The following is a 25,080-nucleotide window of genomic DNA, read 5'->3' on the forward strand; positions in this document are numbered from 1 at the left end:
CTTGGAGTGATAATAGAGAATGTAAGTACTGCTTATGTGGTCTTTTTTTTTTTTTAATTTTAGTGACTTGAAACTTCAGTTTGATTTCAAAGCACTAAAACATAGTCTGTCGTTCTTACTTCTTTTAGCAAGAGTGGCTTTATGTTTTTGATTATTGTATTGTGGTGTTGTTGTTATTATTATTATTATTATTATTATTATTATTATTACAAGCTTGGCTAGTTGTCCTGCTATAAGCCCAGAGGCTCCAACAGGGAAAATAGTCCAGTGAGGAAAGGAATGATTATTATATTTATTAGTATTATTATTATTATTAATTATAATTATTTGCTAAGCTACAACAGTAGTTGTCCATCTATAAGCCCTAGGGCTCCAACAGAGAAAAATAGCCTAGTGAGGAAAGGAATTATTATTATTATTAGCTAAGCTTTTGGATAAGCAGGATGCTCTAAGCCCAAGGGCTCCAACAGGGAAAAATAGCCCAGTGAGGGAAGGAAATAATGAAACAAATAAACTACAAGAGAAGTAATGAACAACTAGAATAAAATATTTAAGAACAGCAACAACATTAAAATAAATATATCATAAATTTATATCAACTAAAAAAAACTCATTTTAGAAAGTAGTAGGCTACATAATTTTAGATTTCTGCATTTTGTCACCTTTGAGGAACTAAACTCGTACTTTAAGGAAGTGAGAGATTAGAAATTAAGTTAAAGTTGTCGGAGTTTAAGTTCCTGTCTCATCTGAAGATATAAACTGAAAGTAGAAATAATCTTCAGGAGATTGTGTAATTATTTCATTTGAAAATCTAGATGGTTGTTACTTCGTGTCATACTTTGGACTCCTAGACGATGGAAGAGAGTTTAAAAAACTATTTAGTTTTCAGGATAGAAAGTTGGTTCACGCAAGACCATAGGCTACTTTTATAACCGTGATTTTAATATAATTACATACATACATAGAAGCATATATATATATATATATATATATATATATATATATATATACCGTATATATGTATATATATATATATATATATATATATATATATATATATATATATATATATATATATATATATATATATATATATATATATTATATATGTATATATATTATATATGTATATATATTATATGTATGTATATATGTTATATATGTATATATATATATTATATATATTTATATTTATATATATATATATATATATATATATATATATATATATATATATTATATACATATATTATATATGTATGTATATATATATATATATATATTATATATATATATATATATATATATATATATATATATAATTGTCTGAAAGGAAATACTTTGACGTGGTGATAGGGTTTGTGTATCGCATGATCAGCCAGCTAGCTGTACTAGTGATGACCGTCCATACTAGGTTGGTTTGCTGTGACCGATTAGACTGAAGTCTCGTGCCATCATCAATCCGTAGTGGATAGCATGGAGATGAAAGTGTCCAAACCTCAGCCAGGCAGAATTCCATTCAGTTACCTTCATTACTGAATTATGCTTGTCCTCATGTTTGTGTTGGTCCATCCATCCATACATTGAACACTTAAAGGTTTAAAGGTCGCTCGTGAATGGCAGGGGCAAGGGACAGTGACAATGCCCTAGAGACTGACCATATGTACATAAGATCAACGCCCAAGCTTACACTCCACACAAGCTAGGACCAGGGAGGGCCGGGCTATGGCTGCTGTTAACTGAGCCGGTAGACATATAGGCTACTCCATCCCTAGCTCACAAGGATGGTGAGGTTGCAGACACTGCAAGAAACTATTGAAATTGGGCGTGTCTCGAACCCCAGTCCAGCAGATTAGCAAGCATGGATGTTTCCATTAGGCTATTTTATCTATTTCTAGTCGCAAATATTTGCTTGTCGGAAGCCATTGTATATATAGGAGATCTTTATTTTAATCTTCTTATTGTTCTTAAAATATTTTCTTTTTCTTTGTTTCCTTTCCTCACTGAGCTATTTTTCCTGTTGGAACCCCTGGGCTTATAGCATCCTGCTTTTCCAACTAGGGTTGTAGCTTAGCAAGTAATAATGATAATAAGTGCCAAGACTTATTTTGGAATCTTTTGAAAACCATTTGCGTGGACGTAGTTTTGAATAAAGACTAAGATTTGTAAATATAGAAACAGCATTTTGTTTATAAATACCATATCAAATCTGCTTCAAGTATAACTTGCTCTCTCATCTTTACATATCATGGGTTCATTGTCCCCGAATTTTCATTATCTTATCAAGAGCTTCGTCTATGATATAAGTTTAAGTACAACTACTCCTTCTTCCTCCCTCCGCCACCTGTGTGTTATGTACGCTTAAAAGATTGTATTACTAATAGCAAGGAACTAGACAATAAGATTTAATTTCCCTGGTATAAGATTAGGCCTACTTGTCTTTCGAGTCTAGAGCTCCACACACCACGATCTTGTCAGGTTTAGAGACTCTAGAACAACTCTACAACAAGCTTCCACTAGCACTAGACATCCGAAAGACAAGATATTAAGGTTTTCAAGAAGCTGAAGATTTTTATTTATTCCCTCAAGTACTGCGATAATATGGATTTGATAATAGAAATGCCATAAGTTGTGTGATACGCTAAATACCCAAGCCTCCTCTCCACCCAAGCTAGTACTAAGGAGGGCCAGGCAATGGCTGCTGATGACTCAGCATCTAGATATATATGCTCCTCCCAAACGCCCCATCCTTAACTCACATGGATGGTGAGGTTGCAGACACTACAAGAAACTATCGAGCTTGAGCTGGTCTCGAACCCCAGGCAAGCGGGTCACTAGGCAGGGAAGTTCCATACAGGCTACTTTATCTGTAGTGATGTTAACCTCTCTACCCCCCCCCCCCCAAAAAAAAAAAAAAAAAAAAAACAGACTAAGATGAAAAATAATCCTGCGCGATGGGCCTAAGAGTAGGAAAGTAGTCCTTACTGGGGTTTACACGGTCGAACGGTTCATCTAACCCGGTTGTCGAACCTGCTTGTCAAACGGTTCGAAGAGTTGGAGTCAGCCACAAATGCATAAGGTTTGTGGACTATGAAGCCCCGCCCACAAAAGTCAGGCGAGAACAGACTTTCTTCGAACCGTTCGGCGAACGTGTTCGACAACCAAATACCCCATTCACACGATCGAACACTTGTCTGTCGAACCGCGTTCGGTCGTGTAAACCCGCCTGAAGACGAACTCCAAACCAAAACACCTGGAAATTAGCCACAAATTTTCCCAACGAGTATACAATACACGTTATCAGACATGCGAGTTATAAAATCTCAGTACCGGTCGTGTAATATTATCTGTATCTAATTCAAGTAAGATAAGCTGGCCTTAATCAGTAGTCAAACCGGGTACCACTTACAGTATGTCTGGGAGATGCTTGTTTTTGTGGATACAGTACTTCAAAAGTTGTAACTCACAGCTAATTTTTTTATGTTGAACGGGCTTACATAACTCCTTTTATAGTTTATATATCGAATCTCTGTTTTGGTGTTGTTATTGTTTTTAAAATGTTTTATTTTATTTTTTATTGGTTATGTCGTTTATTTATTTCCTTGTTCCCTTTCCTCACTGGGCTGTTTTTCCCCGTTGCTGTCCTTGGGCTTGTAGCGTCTATCTTTCCCAATTAGGGTTGTAGCTTGGCTAGTAATGACAATATTAATATCGTTTATTTATATCCTTGTTTCCTTTCCTCACTGGGCTATTTTCCCCCATTGGAGTCCTTGGACTTGTAGCGTCTTGCTTTTCCAACTAGGGCTGTAGCTTAGCTAATAATAATAATAATATTAATAATAATAATACTGTAGTGCTAATATCGTTTATTTATTTCCTTATTTCCTTTCCTCGTTGGGCTGTTTTTCCCTGTTGGAGCCGCTTGGGCTTGTAGGGTTGTAGCTTGGATAGTAATAATAATGATAATAATATTGTTTATTTATTTCCTTGTTTCCTTTCCTCACTGGGCTGTTTTTTCCTGTTGGAGCCCTTGGGCTTATAGCGTCTTGCTCTTCCTACTAGGGTTGTAGCTTGGATAATAATAATAATAATAATAATAATATCGTTTATTTATTTCCTTGTTTGTGTTACGTAGAATGAGGAAGATGGGTGTGATCATTTGTTTTGAATATTTAATATTTAATATCATTTGTACCTTTTCTTTCATTAAAATCGTAGCAAAAAAAAGGTTTTAGATTGTAAACCATTATAGGTGAATGGTTGGTGTGTGTGTTTATATATATATGTGTGTGTGTGTGTGTGTGTGTATACTGTATAGACTGTCATAGATAGACCATAAACAGACGTGAGTGGAAGGACATGTCTGATGCCTTTGTCCTGCAGTGGATTAGTTACAGTTGATGATGAAATAACTAATGCCTTGGAAGTGTTATTGTACAGAGGTTTATGATTTATGTAACATTGACTTGTGTTTCTCCTCTCTGGAAGCACTCCCAGTTACTGATTATTTTATTATTATTATTATATATATATATATATATATATATATATATATATATATACTGTATGTATATATATATATATATATATATATATATATATACTGTATATATATATATATATATATATATATATATATACTGTATATATATATATATATATATATATATATATATATATATATATATATATATATATATATATACTGTATATATATATATATATATATATATATATATATATATATATATATATATATATATATATATATATACTGTATATATATATATATATATATATATATATATATATATATATATATATATATATATATATATATATATATATATATATATATATATATATATATACTGTATATATATATATATATATATATATATATATATATACTATATATATATATATATATATATATATATATATACTGTATATATATATATATATATATATATATATATATATATATATATATATATATATATACACACACACACACAGTAGTCCCCTAATTATCAGATGTTTTGGGCATCTGACCTTCTCATAGAATATAGGCTAAATTTGAACAGTCAAATTATCCAACAGCTTATAAAGATGTCATACTGTTTCTTGGCGAAAAGAAACTGCACTTTCCATATATCTGTATTTATAAGGGGAAAAATGCCATTATTGACAAGGAAACTTGGAAAATATCGTCATCATTATAGAGATATTTGAGGTATTATTGCTTGTGTGTGTGTGCATGTGTATATGTATTTTCAGGCCATGAAAGGAAAAAACTAAGAATTTGATTGGTACATATGTCCATGTCATTGGCAATGTCAGTAAAATGAGGATGATATTGTATTTTAGGTCCAATCAATTTTTCTTTATTTTTCCTTTCATGACGTGATTCATATTTTATGCTCGCTGAGTGGTGACTATGATTATTCTGTATTCCCTGGGGCTTATAGCTTCTTGCTTTTCCAATTAGGGTTGTAGCTTAGCTAGTAATAAACGGATTTTGAGCGAAGTGAAAAATCTATTTTTGGGTGAGGTAGCCATGTCGTCCTGATGGAAGTTCCTTCATAGTAGCTTCCTAGGTTATATTTAACTAAACCTAGGAAGCTACTATGAAGGAATTTCCATCAGGACGACATGGCCTGAGCCCAAAAATAATAATAGTAATCACTTAATGATATCATGTCACAGCCTGTAAGACAACTAAATCTTATTTTCTTATAACTTTTCAGATAACAAAAAACTGAGCAGCCATGGGCTTAATGAAAGATCAGACTCCTTCTGTTTTGTCAGCCGAACAGCTGCAAAAAGTAAGTTTACTGCATATGTCAAGTCATTAACACTTCCTTTTAATTGAGGCCATTTTAAATATTTTTTTATACTTTCAATACATTTTAAATACTCAGTTATTTAGATTGAATTTTTTGGTGGTAAATTACTGGAAATAAACCCGCCTGGCAATCTACTGGACTGGGGTTCGAGACCAGCTCAACCACTGTAGTTTCTTGTAGTGTCTGCAAATTCGCCATCCTTATGAGCTGAGGATGGTAGGTTTTGGGGAGCCTATAGGTCTTCCAGCTGAGTCATCAGTAGCCATTGCCTGGCCCTCCCTGGTCCTATGGATGGAGAAGGATCTTGGGCACAGATCATATGTAAATATAGTACAGTGGAACCTCTACATACGATCTTAATTCGTTCCAGAAACTGCTTCGTATGTTAAAACAATCGTATGTTGGAGCAAATATTCCCATAAGAATACTGTAAGTCCCCAGGGTGTTGTCCTCCTAGAGTATTTTCACTGTTCCTTGCCTCTCTCATTCATTAGTAATCTATATACTTTTTAATAGTCATAGAAATTTACAATTTAAAGGTTTAAAGGCCGCTCATGAATGGCAGAGACAATGGACAGTGATATTGCCCTAGCAAGCGGGACAATTCCCTATAGAATAACCTTATATACATATAAGTACCAACCCTCCTCTCCACCCAAGCCAGGACCAGGGAGGGCCAGGCAATGGCTGTTGATGACACGGCTCTTGAATATTATTTCAATTATTATTATTTTTATTATGATAATTTTAATTATTAAATTATGTAAACGAGTCTGATATATCTCTTCCTTCAAGTACTAATCTTGATAATTATTCTTATTATTATTTTAATTGTTTTAACTATGATATTTTAATCATTATTAATTTAATTCTTTTATAAGATTTAATTATTATTATTTTGATTATAATGATTTTAATTATTTAATTCTTATGTAAATGAGTCTGATATCTCTCTTCCTTCAAGTACTAATCTTGATAATTAATCTTATTATTATTTTAATTGTTTTAACGGGGGTATTTTAATTATTATTATTAGTTTAATTATTTTGATAAATTTAATTATTTGATTTTAATTGTTAATTATTATTTTAATTACTAAAATTATTTTATTATGTCAACGGGCCTTATAACTCTTCCTTCAAGTACTAATCTTGCTTGAGTGGCACAGGATATAACCATGTTCTTCCATATACAGTATTATTTATGTGCAGAGAAAGTAACATGATAAAGAAACTGGTTGATGGTTTAAATAGTTTCAGAATGAAGGTAGCGTTGCCATTCCCAACTTCTTAACAGAGGAGGAAGTAGAGTCTCTTCAATCTGCTTGTTACAAACTAGTTGATGAAATGAATCCCCAAGTCCACACACCCACTTCTTTCTCAACCGTAGGCCAAGAACAGGTAATACCACATACTTTAATTATGCAAGTTGATAATTCAAGTAATAAAGGTTTCCTTTATTGACATTATGATATTTGTGTGTATTTTGGTAGAATTAGATTTCCAAATTCCTGATTTATTATTATTATTATTATTATTATTATTATTATTATTATTATTATTATTATTATTATTATTATTAGCTAAGCTACAACCCTAGTTGGAAAAGTAAGATGCCATAAGCCCAAGGGCTCCAACAGGGAAAAATAGCCCAGTGAGGAAAGGAAATAAGGAAATAAATAAACCATATAAGAAGTAATGAAAATTAAAGTAAAATATTTTTAAAACATTAACATCATTAAAGCAGATATTTCATATATAAACTATAAAAGGACTTATGTAAGCCTGTTCAACATAAAACATGTTATATTCCACCGATATACCAAAGAAAACTTCACTTAACCCATTTTCCTATGATTACAAGATAAAACTGCTTCAGTTTCTTTAGAAAATTCTGAAGAAGTAACTCTAGCAAGTTTTTTTATTTCATTTTTTCCTCACAGGCAAAAAGCAGATATTTTCTTGACAGCGGTGACAAGGTTCGGTTTTTCTTTGAAGCGGAAGCATTGGATGAAGAAGGAAATCTAAAGGTAAAGTTTTCCCACAAAAAAGCTTGTTCAGTAAGTCAAAAAAGAAAGATACGTATCAATCTCTTTCCTCCCTTTTTATACATTGGAAAGTAGGCATCAAAAGTTTAGGGGAGGATAAAGGGGTCACTATATAAATAATGGTTTTGAATGGAAAAAAAAAAACATGACATATGAGCAGTTTATTTCATTGTGTTTATTATACAGTTACACAGACTTGAAAATGCTTTTTAGGAGGGAGGCCAAGATGTTGAATACACTATAGTGTTTGCATATGATTGAATGCTACAGAGGAGCACTTGAGGCTAGTGAAAGTCCGAACCCACTGTAATCTTGTAAGTTTAAACATAACTGGCCTTGAACCCATAGTTTTTCAACCAATCTCTTTATAATATACTATGCGAGATTAAACAATAACTCTAGAAGTTTACATCTTCTGAATATACCATAAATGAAGAATGCTTATGGGTTATAGAGAATTGGAATATAAAGTCGCAAACATCTCCCCAAGGGTAATACGTAGCCTGATGCAGTTACTGGTTCAAACAAAAAAGGAGTCTAATCATTTATATCTGAAATCCCTTAAGTGAGAAGTTATAATAAACTGGCATAACCAGAGCCAAAGAAGTAAAGATGGCTCTGACTTTATGGAATTACACTCTTGCCTATTCTGCTTTTCCATGTGACATGTGACTGTAGGCTCTCAAAAGTATTAATCTTAGCCAATAGAAGACCATGTTTTTAGTGACTTTACCATCTTTCTTTCTCTGGTGGTACCATTCTTGAATGATCCTTATCAAGGTGTAATAGCTTTTATTGGAAAGGGCAGATCTTCAATATTGTGTGGTCTATGTCAGGGAGAGAATAGTGAAGCATCGTTGCTTAAGTCTTCTCCATGAAATCAAGTGAAAATAACAGGCCCTTTGACAACCAAAGTGGAATGTAACCTTACTAGATCGTACAATAATAATATAAAGACATACCACTTCTTGCATGGCCCTGGAAAAGAAGTAAGTTGAAGATTACAGGCTCTTTTGTTACATGACAAAAGCCACATGTCAGGCCATAATCATCATTAGAGGATGAACTAGTTTGCCAACAGAGACTAGGATCAGAAAACTTTCATCCTTGATCTAGTTTTATCAAAGTAGTCCAAGTTTACAAGTCAAGTTTTAGCAATTCCTGATCAGGCACCTCATTTCAGGTCACAGTTGCTTCAGCTTTAACAAACTGGACAAATTAGTCAAATTCTGTTTTAAATTTACTGCTGTTACCACCATCTCTAGCAAGTTGTCAAGACAACTCAAGATTTATTTTAATCTGAGTGACAATTCTGTAATTGGACATGAAAATAAGCATTCTTGTGAGGTAGGATGCTAGGAAGCCCCCCTTCCTATTGTAGCACTACACTGACGAGTGCTTTTCTCCACCGTGAAAGGGGCTTTCTGCCCAACTTTATTCACTGAGGTGAGACTGGTGGTTAGTCTCCATCTTTGTGTCACCTTGGGACCCATAGAAATGCAACTTTAGGACTCAGGTGATCTTTCCTACAACCGCCTAATCCCCTTCCTTTACAACATGCATTACTCCTTGTTATTCAATGCCTAGAGTTTTTGGAAGTATTAAATTATTCACAAACTCTAATGGCTGTTATGAAGGGCTGCTATACGTGCATCATATCCCTTACTGGTTCCGTTGTCCTCCATTCTTAAACTCACATTAGGGATGACTGTTGTCTCCACTTCTTCCTCCATAGGGAAATTGAAGGATTTACTGCCAAGACACATCACTGGTGGAAAATAATAAGGGACAGGAAGTACAGGAAGATCTCTTGACCAATGAGGATCATGTCTGATCATCACAGGAGTAGAGCTGTTGTCACTTTATATCTGTCGAGAGCTAGAGTTGAAAAGACGGGAGACAATCTTCATAAGTGGGGTCTCGCCTCTTCTGCTGAGTGTCCATGTGGTCGTAATGGACCACGTACTTCGTGGGTGTGAATAGGGGCCAATCTATACAGATTTGCACCTCTACGAATGTAATCAGGCCGCTATGCAGTGGACACGATGTTCGCGCAATAAGATATGATATTGATGTGTCGAGTTCTGTGAAAAATTGTCCACTATCACTGAATTCCACATATAACCACTCCTGTCCTTGTTTTGTTCCCATACTCTGGTTGATAACATAAGGATTAATGGAAAAGATAAGTAAATAAACACTGTAATTAGAAATAGTCACAGTAATGTGAAGAGAGCAAACTGAAGGCACATGAAACAGTGAAAATGTGATGTGAAGACTACCTCTTATCTGTTAGAGAAGAGTGGTGAGCCTGGGAATGTTTTTGGACACAAATATAGACATATAGATGATATATATCATTGTTTGGCATTTAGTTCACTCAGTGGCTTCCTAATAATGAAGTGACAGGATGGTATTATAAATACATTTTCTCTTCCTTAGTCTAGTATTCCATTGCTATGAAAAATACAGAATTACAGTATAGCTGTACAGTATATCCTTAAAAGTATCAGTAATTGAGTCCATACATCTTGTTCTAAATACTGTACAGTATACAGTACTCTTAAACTTTGTTTTATTCACTACTAATTAATTACAAGTTTAGATAATATTTAGTAGTAGCAAATAGATGAGTTATTCAAAATTTATCATATTTTGTAATACCAATTTGCAATTGATTACAGTAATGATATGTTGATCATCAGTTTTTTTAGGTATAGACTGAAAATGGTTAGTTATTGGAATAAATGTGAATTGCTACTTATACTGGAATTTCCTCATAGAATTACCTTTCTGAAAAAAACCACCTCTCTTGCAGGTGGAGAAACATGGAGCTTTGAACAAAATTGGGCATGCCTTACACTGGCTAGTACCTGAGTTTAGGAGTGTGTCATTCTCTGACAAAATGAAGGCAACAGCGAGGCAGTTGGGTTTCATATCTCCAGCTGTTGTACAATCAATGTATATCTTCAAGCAACCAGGCATTGGTGGAGAAGGTAATGGCTATACAGTATACAGTACTAGAATTGTTGAACGTACTGTAATTATGTAATTATCAAAATAGGAACGTAGGTTAGATTTACAATATTTGATAAATTAACAAATTGCAGTAAATTTTATTCTTGCTTTTTAACTCTTTGGAAACTTGCTTTTAATCCCACTTATTCTTTAATACTAATTATTTGTAACTTGATAGTAGCTCGTCTCTGGATATGGCAGACATTGAGGGAAAATTTTCTTCCTTTCTCCCTACATAATCTGTGTACATTACGGTACTTCCTTAGTAAAGTTTGGAATTTGATAATTGAACCTTTCATTGATTAATGTTTTATGCATCTAAATAAATAGTAGTAACTTTACAAAAATTCACTCTGTGTTTGGCTATCTGCCTCAAAAGTAGGTGAATCTGCTCTTTGGATGATTATTTTACTTTTCCGAACATCTCTTGCAGATTTATAATAAACTTGACAGTTTTTGTATGGATTATTTTTCTCATTTCAAGGGTGGATCCCCATACGCCATTCTTTATAGAGTCGAGTATTTGGTTTCGTGTTTAATCACTGACTTAGTTTTTCTACTGTCAACTTGGTTTACCTTCACTTCTACTCTTTGTTCAATCTATACTGATCAGGACATTGTTTTCAAGAGCTCCTTAAATGTATGCCACCATTCAGTCCTTTATTCAGTTTTCTTAGATAATTCATTCTGCCTTCTTGGGGTTCATGACTTTTCTAAGATTTTGTTTAAAAAAGCAGGGCTTATTTTGATAACGAGAGAAGTCATGAACTCGCTCACTTTGCAATGACCAAGTTTTGTTTTTGATGAAACTTCCCGTCTGTTCAGTATCTTCACATCATTAAAGAATACAGTAGTGTTGGGCTGCTAACAATTGTATATATTTGAATGACAATACCAGGTATTTTAATATGTTAAAAAGAGGTTAATATTCTCTAAATCAACTTATCTCTTATTAAGTAAAAATATCATACAAATCAGTACAGTTCAATGAAGATAAGGTTGCCTAGCAATATACCGTTTTTAGTTTACATTTGTTTTAATTATTGTATTGTACACCTTTAAATATTTCCTATAAAATGGTTTCATTTTTAAAAATAAATAATTGAACATACAAATCATTTCATATTTCAGTGTTACCTCACAAAGACTGTACTTTCCTGTCAACCAAACCTCAAAGCTGCATAGGTTTCTGGTTTGCACTGGAGGATGTAACTCTAGAAAATGGTTGCCTATGGTACAGCCCCGGATCCCATAGAACCCCCACTGAACGCAGGTAAGCAATTTTTGAAAAGACAACTTATAAAATTATGAATATGTGACATTGTATAAGAAGAGCAGAAAAAGAATTCATGTATTAAAGAAACTGTAAGAAAACATAAGGCAGAATAGGACAAAAAGATAATTTCTGGGCTTGAACCTGTGCCGGCCAGTGAATAAGCTCCTATTAGCACTTATTCTTAGGTAATTTACTGCTAAATATACCAGAGAAAAAATGTAAAGGAGTGCTAGGTTAACTAGCTCGCTCACCTATTGGTGTCGGTATAGAATTGGGCGTATAATCCAGAGGTCCCCCACTATTTAGATTCATCCACGACAAAGACCCCAATAGAGGAGAGCCATTCAACCTCACTCGGCACCACCAACTCTGCATCCGCTCAGAACCCAACTCCTTTTTAGCACGCCTGTGTGGTAACCCGCTTGTTTGTGCTCTCGTGTTTTTGCCTTATTTTTCGTGGATTATGGCTTCTACTTCGGTTTCCCAGGAGACACCGTCTAAGTTAAGTACCAAGCTATGTTTTGCTGTGTTTTGAGCAATCTAGACCGTTTAATATTTAAATTATAGGAGTTTATTCTCTTCGATCATCTCGGTCTTGCTCGATTCCGTTTACGGTTGGTACTCCTGTTTTGAGAGCTTTTAGTTTCACTCGCGGTGTTACTAAGTGTATTATTTTTATTATTAGTTTAAATTTTTATATGTTTTATTGTGGATATTCATTATTTAGCGTTTAGAAACCTTGTGGTTCATATTTAGGGCCGATATCAGATTACGTATCGTAGATGGCTTGCCGACCTTCGTTACTGGGCGGCAATTTTTATTATTTAAGCCATCAGGATGTTGTCCTTCGGGATTTATTCATTATTTCGCATGCCTTGCCCTAATTTTTTATGTGTATATTTATATATTTTTCAACGCTATTACTTTTATAATGAATATTTGTGCTTATTACTCCGTATGTTCTGTTTTGGTAGTGTTTGGGGATCGTCAGTTGGTAGCCCTGCTGCTCCGTATCACGTGATCCTCCCCCAAGCTCCCCCTCTCGCTAGGTTGGTGGCTAGGCTTCTCTCCCCCCTCCCCTAGGGGACCGTTGCCTTCCCTCCTTTTAGAGGGGGTAGTTCAGTGTTTATGGACTTTGTCCTCCGGGTGTCCCGGCGGTTTCGTCTCTGTCTAGACGGGTTGGCCACCGGTCAACAGAGTAGGATCCCGGTGCACCCTATTTTATATTCACCTATCACACTTTTATTATGTTATACGAAACCCTCCGGGTTCTGTTGGTGGTTCTTATCTACGGTTCCGCCCCCTCTTAATTTATAACAGTTACTATGATTATATATGACAGATCACTATCCCGGAGTTCCTATATGTATTAGTTTATGGATGTACTTTTATTTCCCGGTCCGGGGCTTAACCTCGCTCCGGGAAATCAGACACCATGTGTCTTAATTCTTTGTTGCATCCTTCTTTATGATCCCGGCTCGACCGGAATGGATAGTTATACTCTAGTCTTAAGTTAGACTTATGTTTAGGCCCGGGTCCTCCAGACCCGCCCCTACTTAAGAGTATTACAGTTAAGCTGTAGTCTTAAGTTAGACTTATGTTTAGTCCCGGGTCCTCCGGACCCGCCCCTACTTAAGAGAATTACAGTTTCTCATATACTATTCTTTTTATAGATGGTGCATTGTCAGACGACGGCCTGTGCGGCTGTTCTTCACCAGCCTTGTGGCCATACTGTGTGTAGGTCTCACGCCCTCTGCGGAGTTCAGCTGGAAGACATCGTAGTCTGGCACCCTGATAATTGTATGGTCTGTTTTGACCTCATCACCACCCTTGGATCTGATTCGGTGAGTCCCGTTGGCTATGTTGTCTTTCTAATTATTTTACCCTTATTTGGTATACATACACTATTTAGTAAGATTTCTATGGTCTTGAAGGACCTCCGGGAATCTTCCTTTCTGTAATTCCCACTATTATTTCAGGCATCCCCGGAGCAGAAGACTGCGGCTCGGGCCACACTGAAAGTGTGGGTTGGGGGATTTGCCCGAAACGTGAAATCGAAACAGCCTTACGTCCTATCTGAAGACTACTGTGCTATGATCTACCCTAATGCCAAGTCTTCAGCCGCTGTGGCTAGGCATGTTGCGGCACCCATCATTGCCGACATTGATGCCACTATTGCGGGATTCATCGACCAGGAACAAGATCCGTTGGATGCCCCCGGAGATCTGGAAGACAATGTTGCCTCCTTGAACTTGGATGTGGAACCTATGTTGTTGGATGATCCGGATGCAGGTAGGGTGGTAAGTGAGGCAGGTGTTACCGGCGCTGAGATTCCTATCCTCAGCCCCGCTCTTTCTTCTTCATCTGATCTCTCTTCTTTCCATGGTTTTTCTGAGGACCGCGATTCGTCTCACCGATCACACCCGGTTCCCCCCAAAGATAAGTCTATATCTAGAACTTTGCCAAAAGCTCGTAAGCCCCACAAGGCTTCCCATAGTTCCAAATCAAATACAAACCCGTCATCTAAGGCTTCCGGCTCCTCCTCTAAGTCTCACGACCCGGGAGTACAATCCGCCACTTCTGCTCCTAACCCGGGCCTTTCCGAATCAGCCATGCTTCGCATTGTGTCGGAGATGCAATCTAAGATTGTGTCGGAAATGCAGGCCAAGATGGACACGATGTTCTCTAACATTGGTCAGAGACTTGGGGCATTAGAGCATGGTGCTCCGGAGCGAGTTCAAAGCTCTCTCATCCCGGATGCCTCTAAGCTTCCGCCGTTTACCAAGAATAACCCTTGGCGCATGGCTCTTCATTCCCCATTCTCAGACGGGATGTTAACGTTGGAAGGTCTTGGTACTCTTCCACTAGAGGATTTTGAATTCTTTCCTCCTGGTCTCGCATTTCCATTTCATGGTTATGCCAGGCTTACCGAGGAAGCTCTGGTTCGGCTGGATAAGGTCCCCAAAGAGACCGTCATTTTCCCAAAGGAACAAGCCCAATCTGTTTGGGCTAGGTTTCTGAATGATATAGGTTGCACCAATACCATGTTGACGCCTCATAAAAGTTCTTTCACAATGTTCTTAATGGACAAGAATACCGTGACTCCATGCGTCAATAAGATTGCAGAGCTTGCTTTTCAATATGCTCTGGAGGAGAAGCCCTTGCCTCCCATCCGAGAGGTAGATCCGATCTCCCTCCTTCTTCCTTCAGGTAATGAGTGTTGGGACAATGTCCATACCACCTTTACTTCTGGCAAGCTAACAGCGGACTTTGCGTCAGTAATGTTTAGTGAACGGCTTCCCCGTCTCCCGGAATCCCTTATTAAACAGGAGTATGATTCCCGCCTACGTGTTGGTCGAACTTTGAACTTGGCCACGTCTACGGAGTCGATAGCCTTAACTTATGATACTGAGAGTATCTTTAAGTCTCTCAATAAGGCTACTTTGCAGTCGTTATATTTTGACTTATATGACTTTGCTCTTGCTAAACGTAGGTGCCGCAAACACGTCCTGGCTGAGGCGACTATTAGGCACGAGCCGAATAAACTTATCCGGTCCTCTTGTTGGGGTCCAAATCTTTTCCCTGAGGATCTTGTGGAGGAAGTCTTGGCAGAGGCTACTAGAGTTAATCAGAGCCTTAAAGCCCGTTGGGGTTTGACTCCTAAGCGGAAATATGATCCCGCTAGTTACCAAGCCCGGGGTAGGAAGAGGCTCCGCCCGTATACCTCCACTCAGTTCCGGCAACAGCAAAGTAGCTCGTCCGTTTTCCGGCAGCCTCTTCCTCCATCTCCTGCTGTTCCTGCACAGCCTTCCACCTCTCAGGCTCCTTCCTCGGACGACTATGTCACCGTTCTGCTCCCTAAGAGCCAGCTTCCCGGTGCCTCCACCACCTCTCCAGCCTTTAACCAATCTTATGAGGCTCAAGGCTCTTCCCAGGGTTATAACAGAGGTAAAGGCTACCACCGTGGTTCATTCCAGAACAGAGGTAGAGGTAGATTCTTTCGCAAGGGAAAGAACTTCCGAGGCGGACGTGGAGGCAACTCCTCAAGCCAATACTGAGGTGCAGCGGGTAGGGGGGAGGCTTTATGCCTTCCGCAACAAATGGAGGTTCAGTCCCTGGGCTTTCAGTATCATCTCCAAGGGACTGGGGTGGAGTTGGATTCAAGGACCTCCTCCACCGAACAGATTTCATCAGCATTCCACTCCGGACCTAGTCGAATTTGTCCAGGACCTGTTACAAAAGAACGCCATACAAGAAACGAAACACCTGAAGTTTCAGGGTCGGCTGTTCAGTGTCCCGAAGAAGGATTCGGACAAGAGAAGAGTGATTCTAGACCTATCCCTTCTCAACTTGTCCATTCAATGCGACAAGTTTCGAATGCTTACCGTCTCGCAGGTGCGGACCTTACTTCCCCGTGGGGCCGTCACCACCTCTATCGATCTTACAGACGCCTATTATCACGTCCCGATAGCGAGACACTTCCGTCCGTATCTAGGCTTCCGCCTAGGAAACAAAAATTACTCCTTCAAGGTGATGCCTTTCGGGCTCAACATCGCCCCAAGGATCTTCACAAAGTTAGCAGAAGTTGCTGTTCAGGAACTCGGAAATCAAGGGATTCAAGTAGTAGCCTATCTGGACGACTGGCTCATTTGGTCAGACACCTCCCAAAATTGCCTAAAAGCCACTCACAGAGTCATCCAATACCTTCAATCTCTAGGCTTCCAGATCAACTTCAAGAAGTCCCGTCTTCTTCCGAAATCAAAGTTCCAATGGCTCGGCCTCTTATATCTCACACTCTGTGTCTTCCCAAACCCAAGAGGTTAGAGATTGCAATGAACACCAAACGCTTTCTCAAAGACAAAGTAAGTTCCAGACGACTCCAAGAGAGGATCCTAGGGTCCCTTCAATTTGCTTCAGTGACGGATCTACTTCTGAAAGCAAAATTGAAAGATATCAATCGTGTCTGGCGTTCGAGGGCGAACTGGAAGCTCCGGGACAGGAAAGTCCGCCTTCCTCCCATTCTCCGGGAAAGACTTCTACCTTGGACAAGGGCCAACAATCCGTCAAAGTCAGTTCCCCTTCGATTTCCGCCTCCGAAGTTAATCATTCACACGGACGCATCCCTATCAGGTTGGGGAGGCTATTCTCAGCTCAGGAAAGTTCAAGGTCTTTGGTCTCCCTTATTCCGCCAATTTCACATCAATGTGCTGGAGGCCATGGCAGTTCTTCTAACCCTGAAACGTCTCGCTCCATCCAAGAGACAACACCTTCGTCTGGTTCTCGACAGCGAAGTGGTGGTCCGCTGCCTCAACAGAGGCGGATCAAAATCAGGGCCTCTGAACCATGTTCTAGTAGCCATATTCTCCCTAGCAGCCTCGAACCGTTGGCATCTTTCAGCTGTCCACCTGGCGGGAGTCCGGAACGTAGTTGCAGACGCCTTGTCCCGGACCTCCCCTCTAGAATCGGAATGGTCACTCGATCTAAAGTCATTCCGGTGGATTCTCTCTCGGGTTCCGGGTCTCCAAGTGGACCTCTTCGCCACGGAGTCCAACCACAAATTGAGAGTATATGTGGCTCCCAATCTAGACCCTCTGGCCTACGCCACAGACGCCATGTCACAGAATTGGGACATCTGGGAAAGGATTTATCTCTTTCCCCCGGTGAATCTTTTACTGAAAGTCCTAGACAAACTGAGATCCTTCAAGGGACGAGTAGCCTTGGTCGCACCCAACTGGCCCAAGAGCAATTGGTACCCTCTCCTGCGAGAGTTGAGACTACATCCTCACCCGATACCCAATCCGGTTCTGTCTCAGATAGTACAAACACGCGTTGTGTACGCTTTCTCAAACATTCAGAGCGCCCTAACTTTATGGACTTCATGAAGTTTGCGGCCATGCATGGTGCCAATATCGATCCTCAAAACACCCTGTTCCTAGAATCAGATAAACGGGATTCCACCATCCGCCAATATGATTCTGCGGTTAAAAAGTTGGCTAAATTTTTGATAGACTCAGACGTACACTGTATGAACTTGAACCTTACAGTCACTTTCTTTAGAACTTTATTAGAATCAGGTCTGGCAGCCAATACTATCACCACTATTAAATCTGCCTTGAAAAAGATCTTCCTAGTGGGTTTTAACATAGACTTAACCGACTCTTTGTTAGCTTCAATTCCGAAAGCCTGTGCCAGACTGAAACCGGTTACTCGTCCTACCCCGGTTACCTGGTTCCTTAATGATGTACTCAAATTGGCTTCTGATACCATTAACAGTTCTTGTGATTACATTCCCCTTCTCAGGAAAACACTTTTCCTGGTGAGTTTGGCTTCCGGGGCAAGAATTTCTGAACTGGCAGCTTTGTCAAGAGACCCGGGTCATATTGAGTTCCTTCCTTCGGGAGAGGTCCTTCTTTCACCTAACAAATTCTTTTTAGCTAAGAACGAAGACCCTCAGAACAGATGGTCCTCCTGGAAAATTGTTCCCCTCACGCAAGATCCGTCTCTGTGCCCTGTTACTACTCTTAAGTCTTATTTATCCCGGACCTCCTCTAACTCCTCCGGGCCTCTATTCGTTAGAGAACAAGGCGGTACCATTACCATTAAAGGGATCAGGCAACAAATTTTGTATTTTATTAAACAAGCTAGCCCTGACTCTTTTCCTCTTGCACATGATATCAGAGCGGTTGCTACTTCGGTGAACTTTTTTCACCACATGAATTTTACGGATCTTTCCAGGTATACAGGGTGGAAGTCACCGTCAGTGTTCAAGAAACACTATCTTAAACATTTGGAAGCCCTTAAATTTCCTACAGTAGCTGCAGGGAGCGTAGTTACCCCCAGGTAACTCACATGTTAATTCCTTGTCATTTTATCTCTCCCCCTTACCTGCCTCATTTATACCCTATTTGTATTCGTTGGTTTCGCACCTGATTACTATTACTATATTTGTAAATTTTTGACTCCTGAGTATCTGTATATATCATCACTCACGGCATTATTATACCTTACCTTTTTTGTCAATTGTTCTACCAAGTGGATTTATGTTCTTTTTAAGATACCCTTATAGCTGTTTTTGGCACTCATCTCTGATTAAAGTAACTTGTATTTCCCTTATGTTTATGTTTTTTCCTTTATTTTGCAAGTTTGGTGACATTTCTCTTGTATATATTCACTGGCCGGCACAGGTTCAAGCCCAGAAAAGGGATTTTGACGTAGGAAAAATCTATTTCTGGGCGAGGGACCTGTGCCGCCCAGTGAACCCTCCCAGCTCCTCTCCCTTGGAGTCCCCAAACTTTGGGTGCTAAGGAGTTGGGTTCTGAGCGGATGCAGAGTTGGTGGTGCCGAGTGAGGTTGAACGGCTCTCCTCTATTGGGGTCTTTGTCGTGGATGAATCTAAATAGTGCGGGACCTCCTTTACATTTTTTCTCTGGTATATTTAGCAGTAAATTACCTAAGAATAAGTGCTAATAGGAGCTTATTCACTGGGCGGCACAGGTCCCTCGCCCAGAAATAGATTTTTCCTACGTCAAAATCCCTTTATTGATAATAATAATTATTATTATTATTATTATTATTACTGTATTATTATTGTTATTATTATTACTATTATTATTTTAAAAAATTATTTTTTTTATTATTATTAATAATAATGAATATTAATAATAATTTTTTTTTTACAAAACAATTCATCGGTGACGTCATAATATTGAAGCAATACCAGCTTATAAAAAAAATGGGATAATGTCAGTCTCCATTCAGCGAGATTCAAAATTGCATAAAGCATAAGGCAGAATAGGTGAAAAAAAAATAAATCAAGTTGAGGAATAAACAGAATTTTAATAATAAAATTTCTTACCATATGTTCGTAATGCGGATTCTCCAGAAGCTAGGTTTATTCAACATTTACCCTTAAAATTTAAAAAAAAAAAAAAAAAAAAATTCCCATTTTCTTTCCCTTCAATAAATACATTCCCTTGGTAAAAGAAGGAATATTTTAGGAGCAAGTGGTAATTGATATGCCAATGTCCTTGTCTCTTCAATTTCTCGGTTGTATCGGTAGTGATCACACCCCTCAAGATTGTTTGCTTATAACTGTGCATTAAGATGTATTCCCGTGGTTTTTCTAGCAATTACTGCCTGGATGTGCAAGGGAATTTTTCTAGATCATGATCCGTATTCTCCTTGGGTATCATGCCTAGGTCAATACTGTGATTTAAATACCTGCTGTGAAGAGTGCGTTTCCCTCATGGTACTTCTCATGGAAAGTATGTTTCAATGGTTGCTCATCAAGTTAAAAGTTTAAAGCACAAAGGAAACTTGCTGTCAGTTCAGGAAAAAACCAGGAAAGACTATACCAAAACCCTGAGCTCACTCCTACCTCATGTTGAAACACTCTTCCAAGCCTTTTCCTCGAATACTCGTGCTCCTCAGACACCTAATTACACTCTCCTACAATTGCTACTTCTGTTTCATGTTTCTTTAATCTTCTGGGAATTCCTTTTAATACCTTACCTTAAAAGAAAATAAAAGAACAAATTCCTAAATACTGCAAAATTTTTCCAGATCATGATCTTGGTAAATACTGTGATTTAAAGGACCGTTGCGAAGAGAGTGTTTTCTTCACGGTACTTATGGAAAATATGTTTCAATGATCGCTGATCAAGTTAACAGTTTGAAGCACAAAGGAAACTTGCTGTCAGTTCAGGAAACAACCAGGAAAGACTATACCAAAACCCTGAGCTCACTTCGGCCTCATGTTGAAACACTCTTCCAAGCCTTTTCCTCGAATACTCGTGCTCCTCAGACACCTAACAATTGCTACTTCTGTTCCATGTTTCTTTAATCTTCTGGGAATTCCTTTTAATACTTTACCTTAAAAGAAAATAAAAGAACAAATTCCTAAATACTGAAAACTCGGCTTCTCATCTCTCTTTAGTCTAAGGGGATCTACATCTTGCTGTCAGGAAATGGATACACACTTTAGTTTTTTTTTTTTGTGCTTATCATTTCTTACACCCTCCCTATGCTATTAATGCTATGCATTCATTAAGCATTGCCATTCACGGTGTGCTAGCAATTTGTTGTCTAATATGCCTCGCTACTTCTCACTCCCAGCACTGAATCTTCTTTAACCAACTATTTCTAAAGGCTCATTATCCATGGGGAATTTCTTCCCAAACATTTATATTGATGTTATTTTACAAAGTTGGAGTAGCTCAAAGGAGGTTTGGCATTATCCCTTAAGGATGATCTCGTAAGGATAGAAGTTGTTAGCATTTGACCTTTTTGGGATTAATGTGCATTGCTTTCTGAAACCAGTGTTTCCTAAGGATGTTTTCCCGAGTTCCAGTAATGAAAGCTGCCAATTCTCTTCAGCTGTTGTACATAGGTGGTATCATCCTTCCTTACCATAAGCAAGCAGGATAACTCATAAGGATTGTACTGTGCTGTATTGTAAACACTGACTTTTAATTTTAATGTGTACAGTACCATGTTGAATCAAATGGGACTTGTGTAACCTTGAATATTAGGACTACTGTGCTGTATTGTAAACACTGACTTTTGATTTTAATGTGTACAGTATCATGTTGAATCAAATGGGACTTGTGTAACCTTGAATATTATATATTAGCCCAAATCGTTCAACAATTTTGTTCCTTAAGAGAATATTTGAAACTATTTTTTTGTCACCTACAGTAACTACTTTCAAGCCCTTCTTGAATAACTGACAGCCTTTTGATACATGACTGTATGTATGCAGGTACAGAGTTCAATAGACCTCACACTGACCAGAGATGAGTTGTAGAGTATTTAGCATGTATTCTCTCATTGCTATATTGCAACTAAAATTACTTTTAAATGCTACTGTACTTCTAAGAAATTTTGTCAGATTTAATTTTTTTCAGGTTCATTCGTAACCCTGATAAAAATGGAGACCTCCTCATTTTTAATGGCCCAAGTGACCAACATGATGAATCAAAATATTTACCATTGCCCGTGAGTAAAGGTAAGTAAATGCAAGATGATAATATACAGTATAGTACGGTATATTATTTTACCCTGTGTAAATACAGTATATATCTGTTGCAACAGAAATGTTGATTGACCTTGTAGGCCTACACCCATAGAGAAGCTTGCACTCTCTTTTTATTATCCAGGCTGTGTTTACTATTAATTTTACATTGCCCTTTCAATTCTTTTAACTTTATTGATGATTTATCAGGATCTTTTAGTTACAAATAAAACCTGTAGAATAATTAATTATGGTAGCTTTCTCTCTAAGTAAAGGATATTCATTTCCTAAGTATAGAACCTTCTTGTTAAATACCCTTATTCAGTCTATAAGGGGAAAATTAAATCCTATGAAAAGCCGCACTTATTAGTTAAAAATCCTTTTTAATATGTAATATAACTAAAGATCTTTCATAGAGAATTCATTTACAGATTTCAGAAGAGTCAACTTCCTACGATAAAGTGATCAATTTTCTTTCAGGAACCCTTGTGCTGATAAATGGGCAAGTTGATCACAAGAGTGCTAAAAATACGTCTTCGAAATCCCGTCATATATACACCTTCCATGTAATTGAGCGACATAACACTGCATGGGACCCACGAAACTGGTTACAACCCACTCCTGAAATGCCATTTACAGGTCTTTATGAAAACAGCCCTTAACAAACCTAGGAAATTTCATTATAGCATAAAATCTTTGCCTAAAAAAATTAAACCATTTCAGATATTTCAGTGCATTATGACCAGCCTAACAGTTAAAAAAATTCTTGAAATAGAAGCAATTTATGTCATACTCATACATATCACTGATTTAGGGAGTGCTATTTTCATTATCTTATAATCCACCACTCGGACTAAACAAAGCTGATGATTTATACTAGATTCATTGAGTGAGTGGGTCGGAGGCACTCCCAGTAAAACGAGTAGGTATTTAGGAAATGTAAAACTACTTAAAAATGTGTTTGGAATATTTTTTTATAAATGAAATAAATCTCTCCCATAAACTGAGTCATTACTTAGGTAGGAGAATCTGGTTGACAGAAGATTCTAAGGCCGCCAATCACACCAAATTGACTTGACAAGATACAGTGCTGTACATTTAGGAAAAGTAAGTATAAGATATGACAATACCCACCAGATATACAATAAATTAGCTATCAGGTGATCTAGGAGTGAAAAGGGTTATTTTGTGATGGAAATAACTGTAGCTGAGGATGGAACGAGTCAGTCAGCAGTCTACTTGGCAAAATGTTATTTTCCTTAGTAAAATAAATTTTTGAATATACTTACCCGATGATCATATAGCTGCATCCCTGCTGTCCGACAGACAAAATCTACGGGAGGAATACGCCAGCGATCGCTATACAGGTGGGGTGTACATCAACAGCGCCATCTGTCAAGTAGGTACTCAAGTACTCTATGTCAACAACGAACCAATTTTCTCCTCTGTCCCACTGGTTCTCTATTGGGGAGGAAGGGTGGGCCCTTTAATTTATGATCATCGGGTAAGTATATTCAAAAATTTATTTTACTAAGGAAAATAACATTTTTCAATATCAAACTTACCCGATGATCATATAGCTGATTCACACCCAGGGGGGTGGGTAGAGACCAGCATAACAAGTTGACATTATGAGCTAAGTATTCCATATTTCATTTTAGCAGTTATTCAAAATAACAAGCATAAAATAAATAAGTACCTGGTAAGGAAGACGACTTGAACAATTACTCTGCCTTTTTAAGTACGTCTTCCTTACTGAGCCTCGCGATCCTCATAGGATGCTGAGCGACTCCTAGGAGCTGAAGTATGAAGAGTTGCAACCCATACTAAAGGTCCTCATCAAAACCTCTAATCTAGGCGCTTCTCAAGAAATGACTTTGACCACCCGCCAAATCAAGTAGGATGCGAAAGGCTTCTTAGCCTTCCAGACAACCCAAAAATATTTCAAGAGAAAGATTAAAAAGGTTCTGGAATTAGGGAATTGTAGTGGTGGAGCCCCCACCACTACTGCACTCGTTGCTACGAATGGTCCCAGAGTGTAGCAGTTCTCGTAAAGAGACTGGACATTCTTAAGATAAAAGACGCGAACACTGATTAGCTTTTCCAAAAGGTTGCGTCGGATATATTTTGCAGAGATCTATTTTGTTTAAAGGTCACGGAAGTTGTGACAGCTCTAACTTCGTGTGTCCTTACCTTCAGCCAAGCTTGGTCTTCCTCATTCAGAAGGGAATGAGCTTCTCGTATTAACAGTCTGAAAATAATAGGATAAAGAATTCTCTGACATAGGCAAAGATGAATTCTTAACTGAACACCCTAAAGCTTCAGACGGGCCTCGTAAAGGTTTTTAAAATAGAACTTAAGAGCTCTTACAGGACATAATACTCTTTCTAGTTCATTTCCAACCATACGATAAGTTTGGAATATCGAACGATATTGGTCAAGGCCGAGAAGGCAGCTCGTGTTTGGCTAGAAAACCAAGATGTAGAACATGTAGCCGTTTCGGATGAAAATCCGATGTTCTTGCTGAAGGCATGAATCTCACTGACTCTTTTAGCTGTGGTTAAGCATATCAGGAAAAGAGTCTTAAAGGTGAGATCTTTCAGGGAGGCTGATTGAAGAGGTTCGAACCTGTCTAACATAAGGAATCTTAGAACCACGTCTAAATTCCAACCAGGTGTAACCAAACGATGCTCCTTCGTGGTCTCAAAAGACTTTAGGAGGTCCTGTAGATCTTTATTGTTGGAAAGATCTAAGCCTCTGTGACGGAAGACTGATGCCAACATGCTTCTGTAACCCTTGATAGTGGGAGCTGAAAGAGATCGCTCTTTCCTCAGATATAAGAGGAAGTCAGCTATTTGAGTTACAGAGGTACTGGTCG

At 37.8% G+C, this 25,080-nt stretch overlaps 1 protein-coding gene across 1 annotated transcript in view; it reads left to right on the plus strand.

The window, feature by feature from the left end:
• Positions 1-23,205, plus strand: part of LOC137642810 (phytanoyl-CoA dioxygenase domain-containing protein 1-like) — a 23,234-nt gene extending 29 nt beyond the window's left edge. Inside the window, exons 1-8 of the mRNA XM_068375687.1 lie at positions 1-21; positions 5,751-5,828; positions 7,103-7,249; positions 7,792-7,878; positions 10,715-10,892; positions 12,046-12,187; positions 22,096-22,196; positions 22,683-23,205. The exon at positions 1-21 is cut by the window's left edge and continues 29 nt beyond it. Coding sequence (XP_068231788.1) covers positions 5,772-5,828; positions 7,103-7,249; positions 7,792-7,878; positions 10,715-10,892; positions 12,046-12,187; positions 22,096-22,196; positions 22,683-22,864 — 894 coding nt within the window. The 5' untranslated portion in view covers positions 1-21; positions 5,751-5,771 and the 3' untranslated portion in view covers positions 22,865-23,205. The remainder of the gene's footprint in view (positions 22-5,750; positions 5,829-7,102; positions 7,250-7,791; positions 7,879-10,714; positions 10,893-12,045; positions 12,188-22,095; positions 22,197-22,682) is intronic.
• The last annotated feature ends 1,875 nt before the right edge of the window (positions 23,206-25,080 follow it).

This window comes from Palaemon carinicauda, chromosome 6, assembly GCF_036898095.1.
Source record: "Palaemon carinicauda isolate YSFRI2023 chromosome 6, ASM3689809v2, whole genome shotgun sequence".
NCBI lineage: Eukaryota > Metazoa > Arthropoda > Malacostraca > Decapoda > Palaemonidae > Palaemon > Palaemon carinicauda.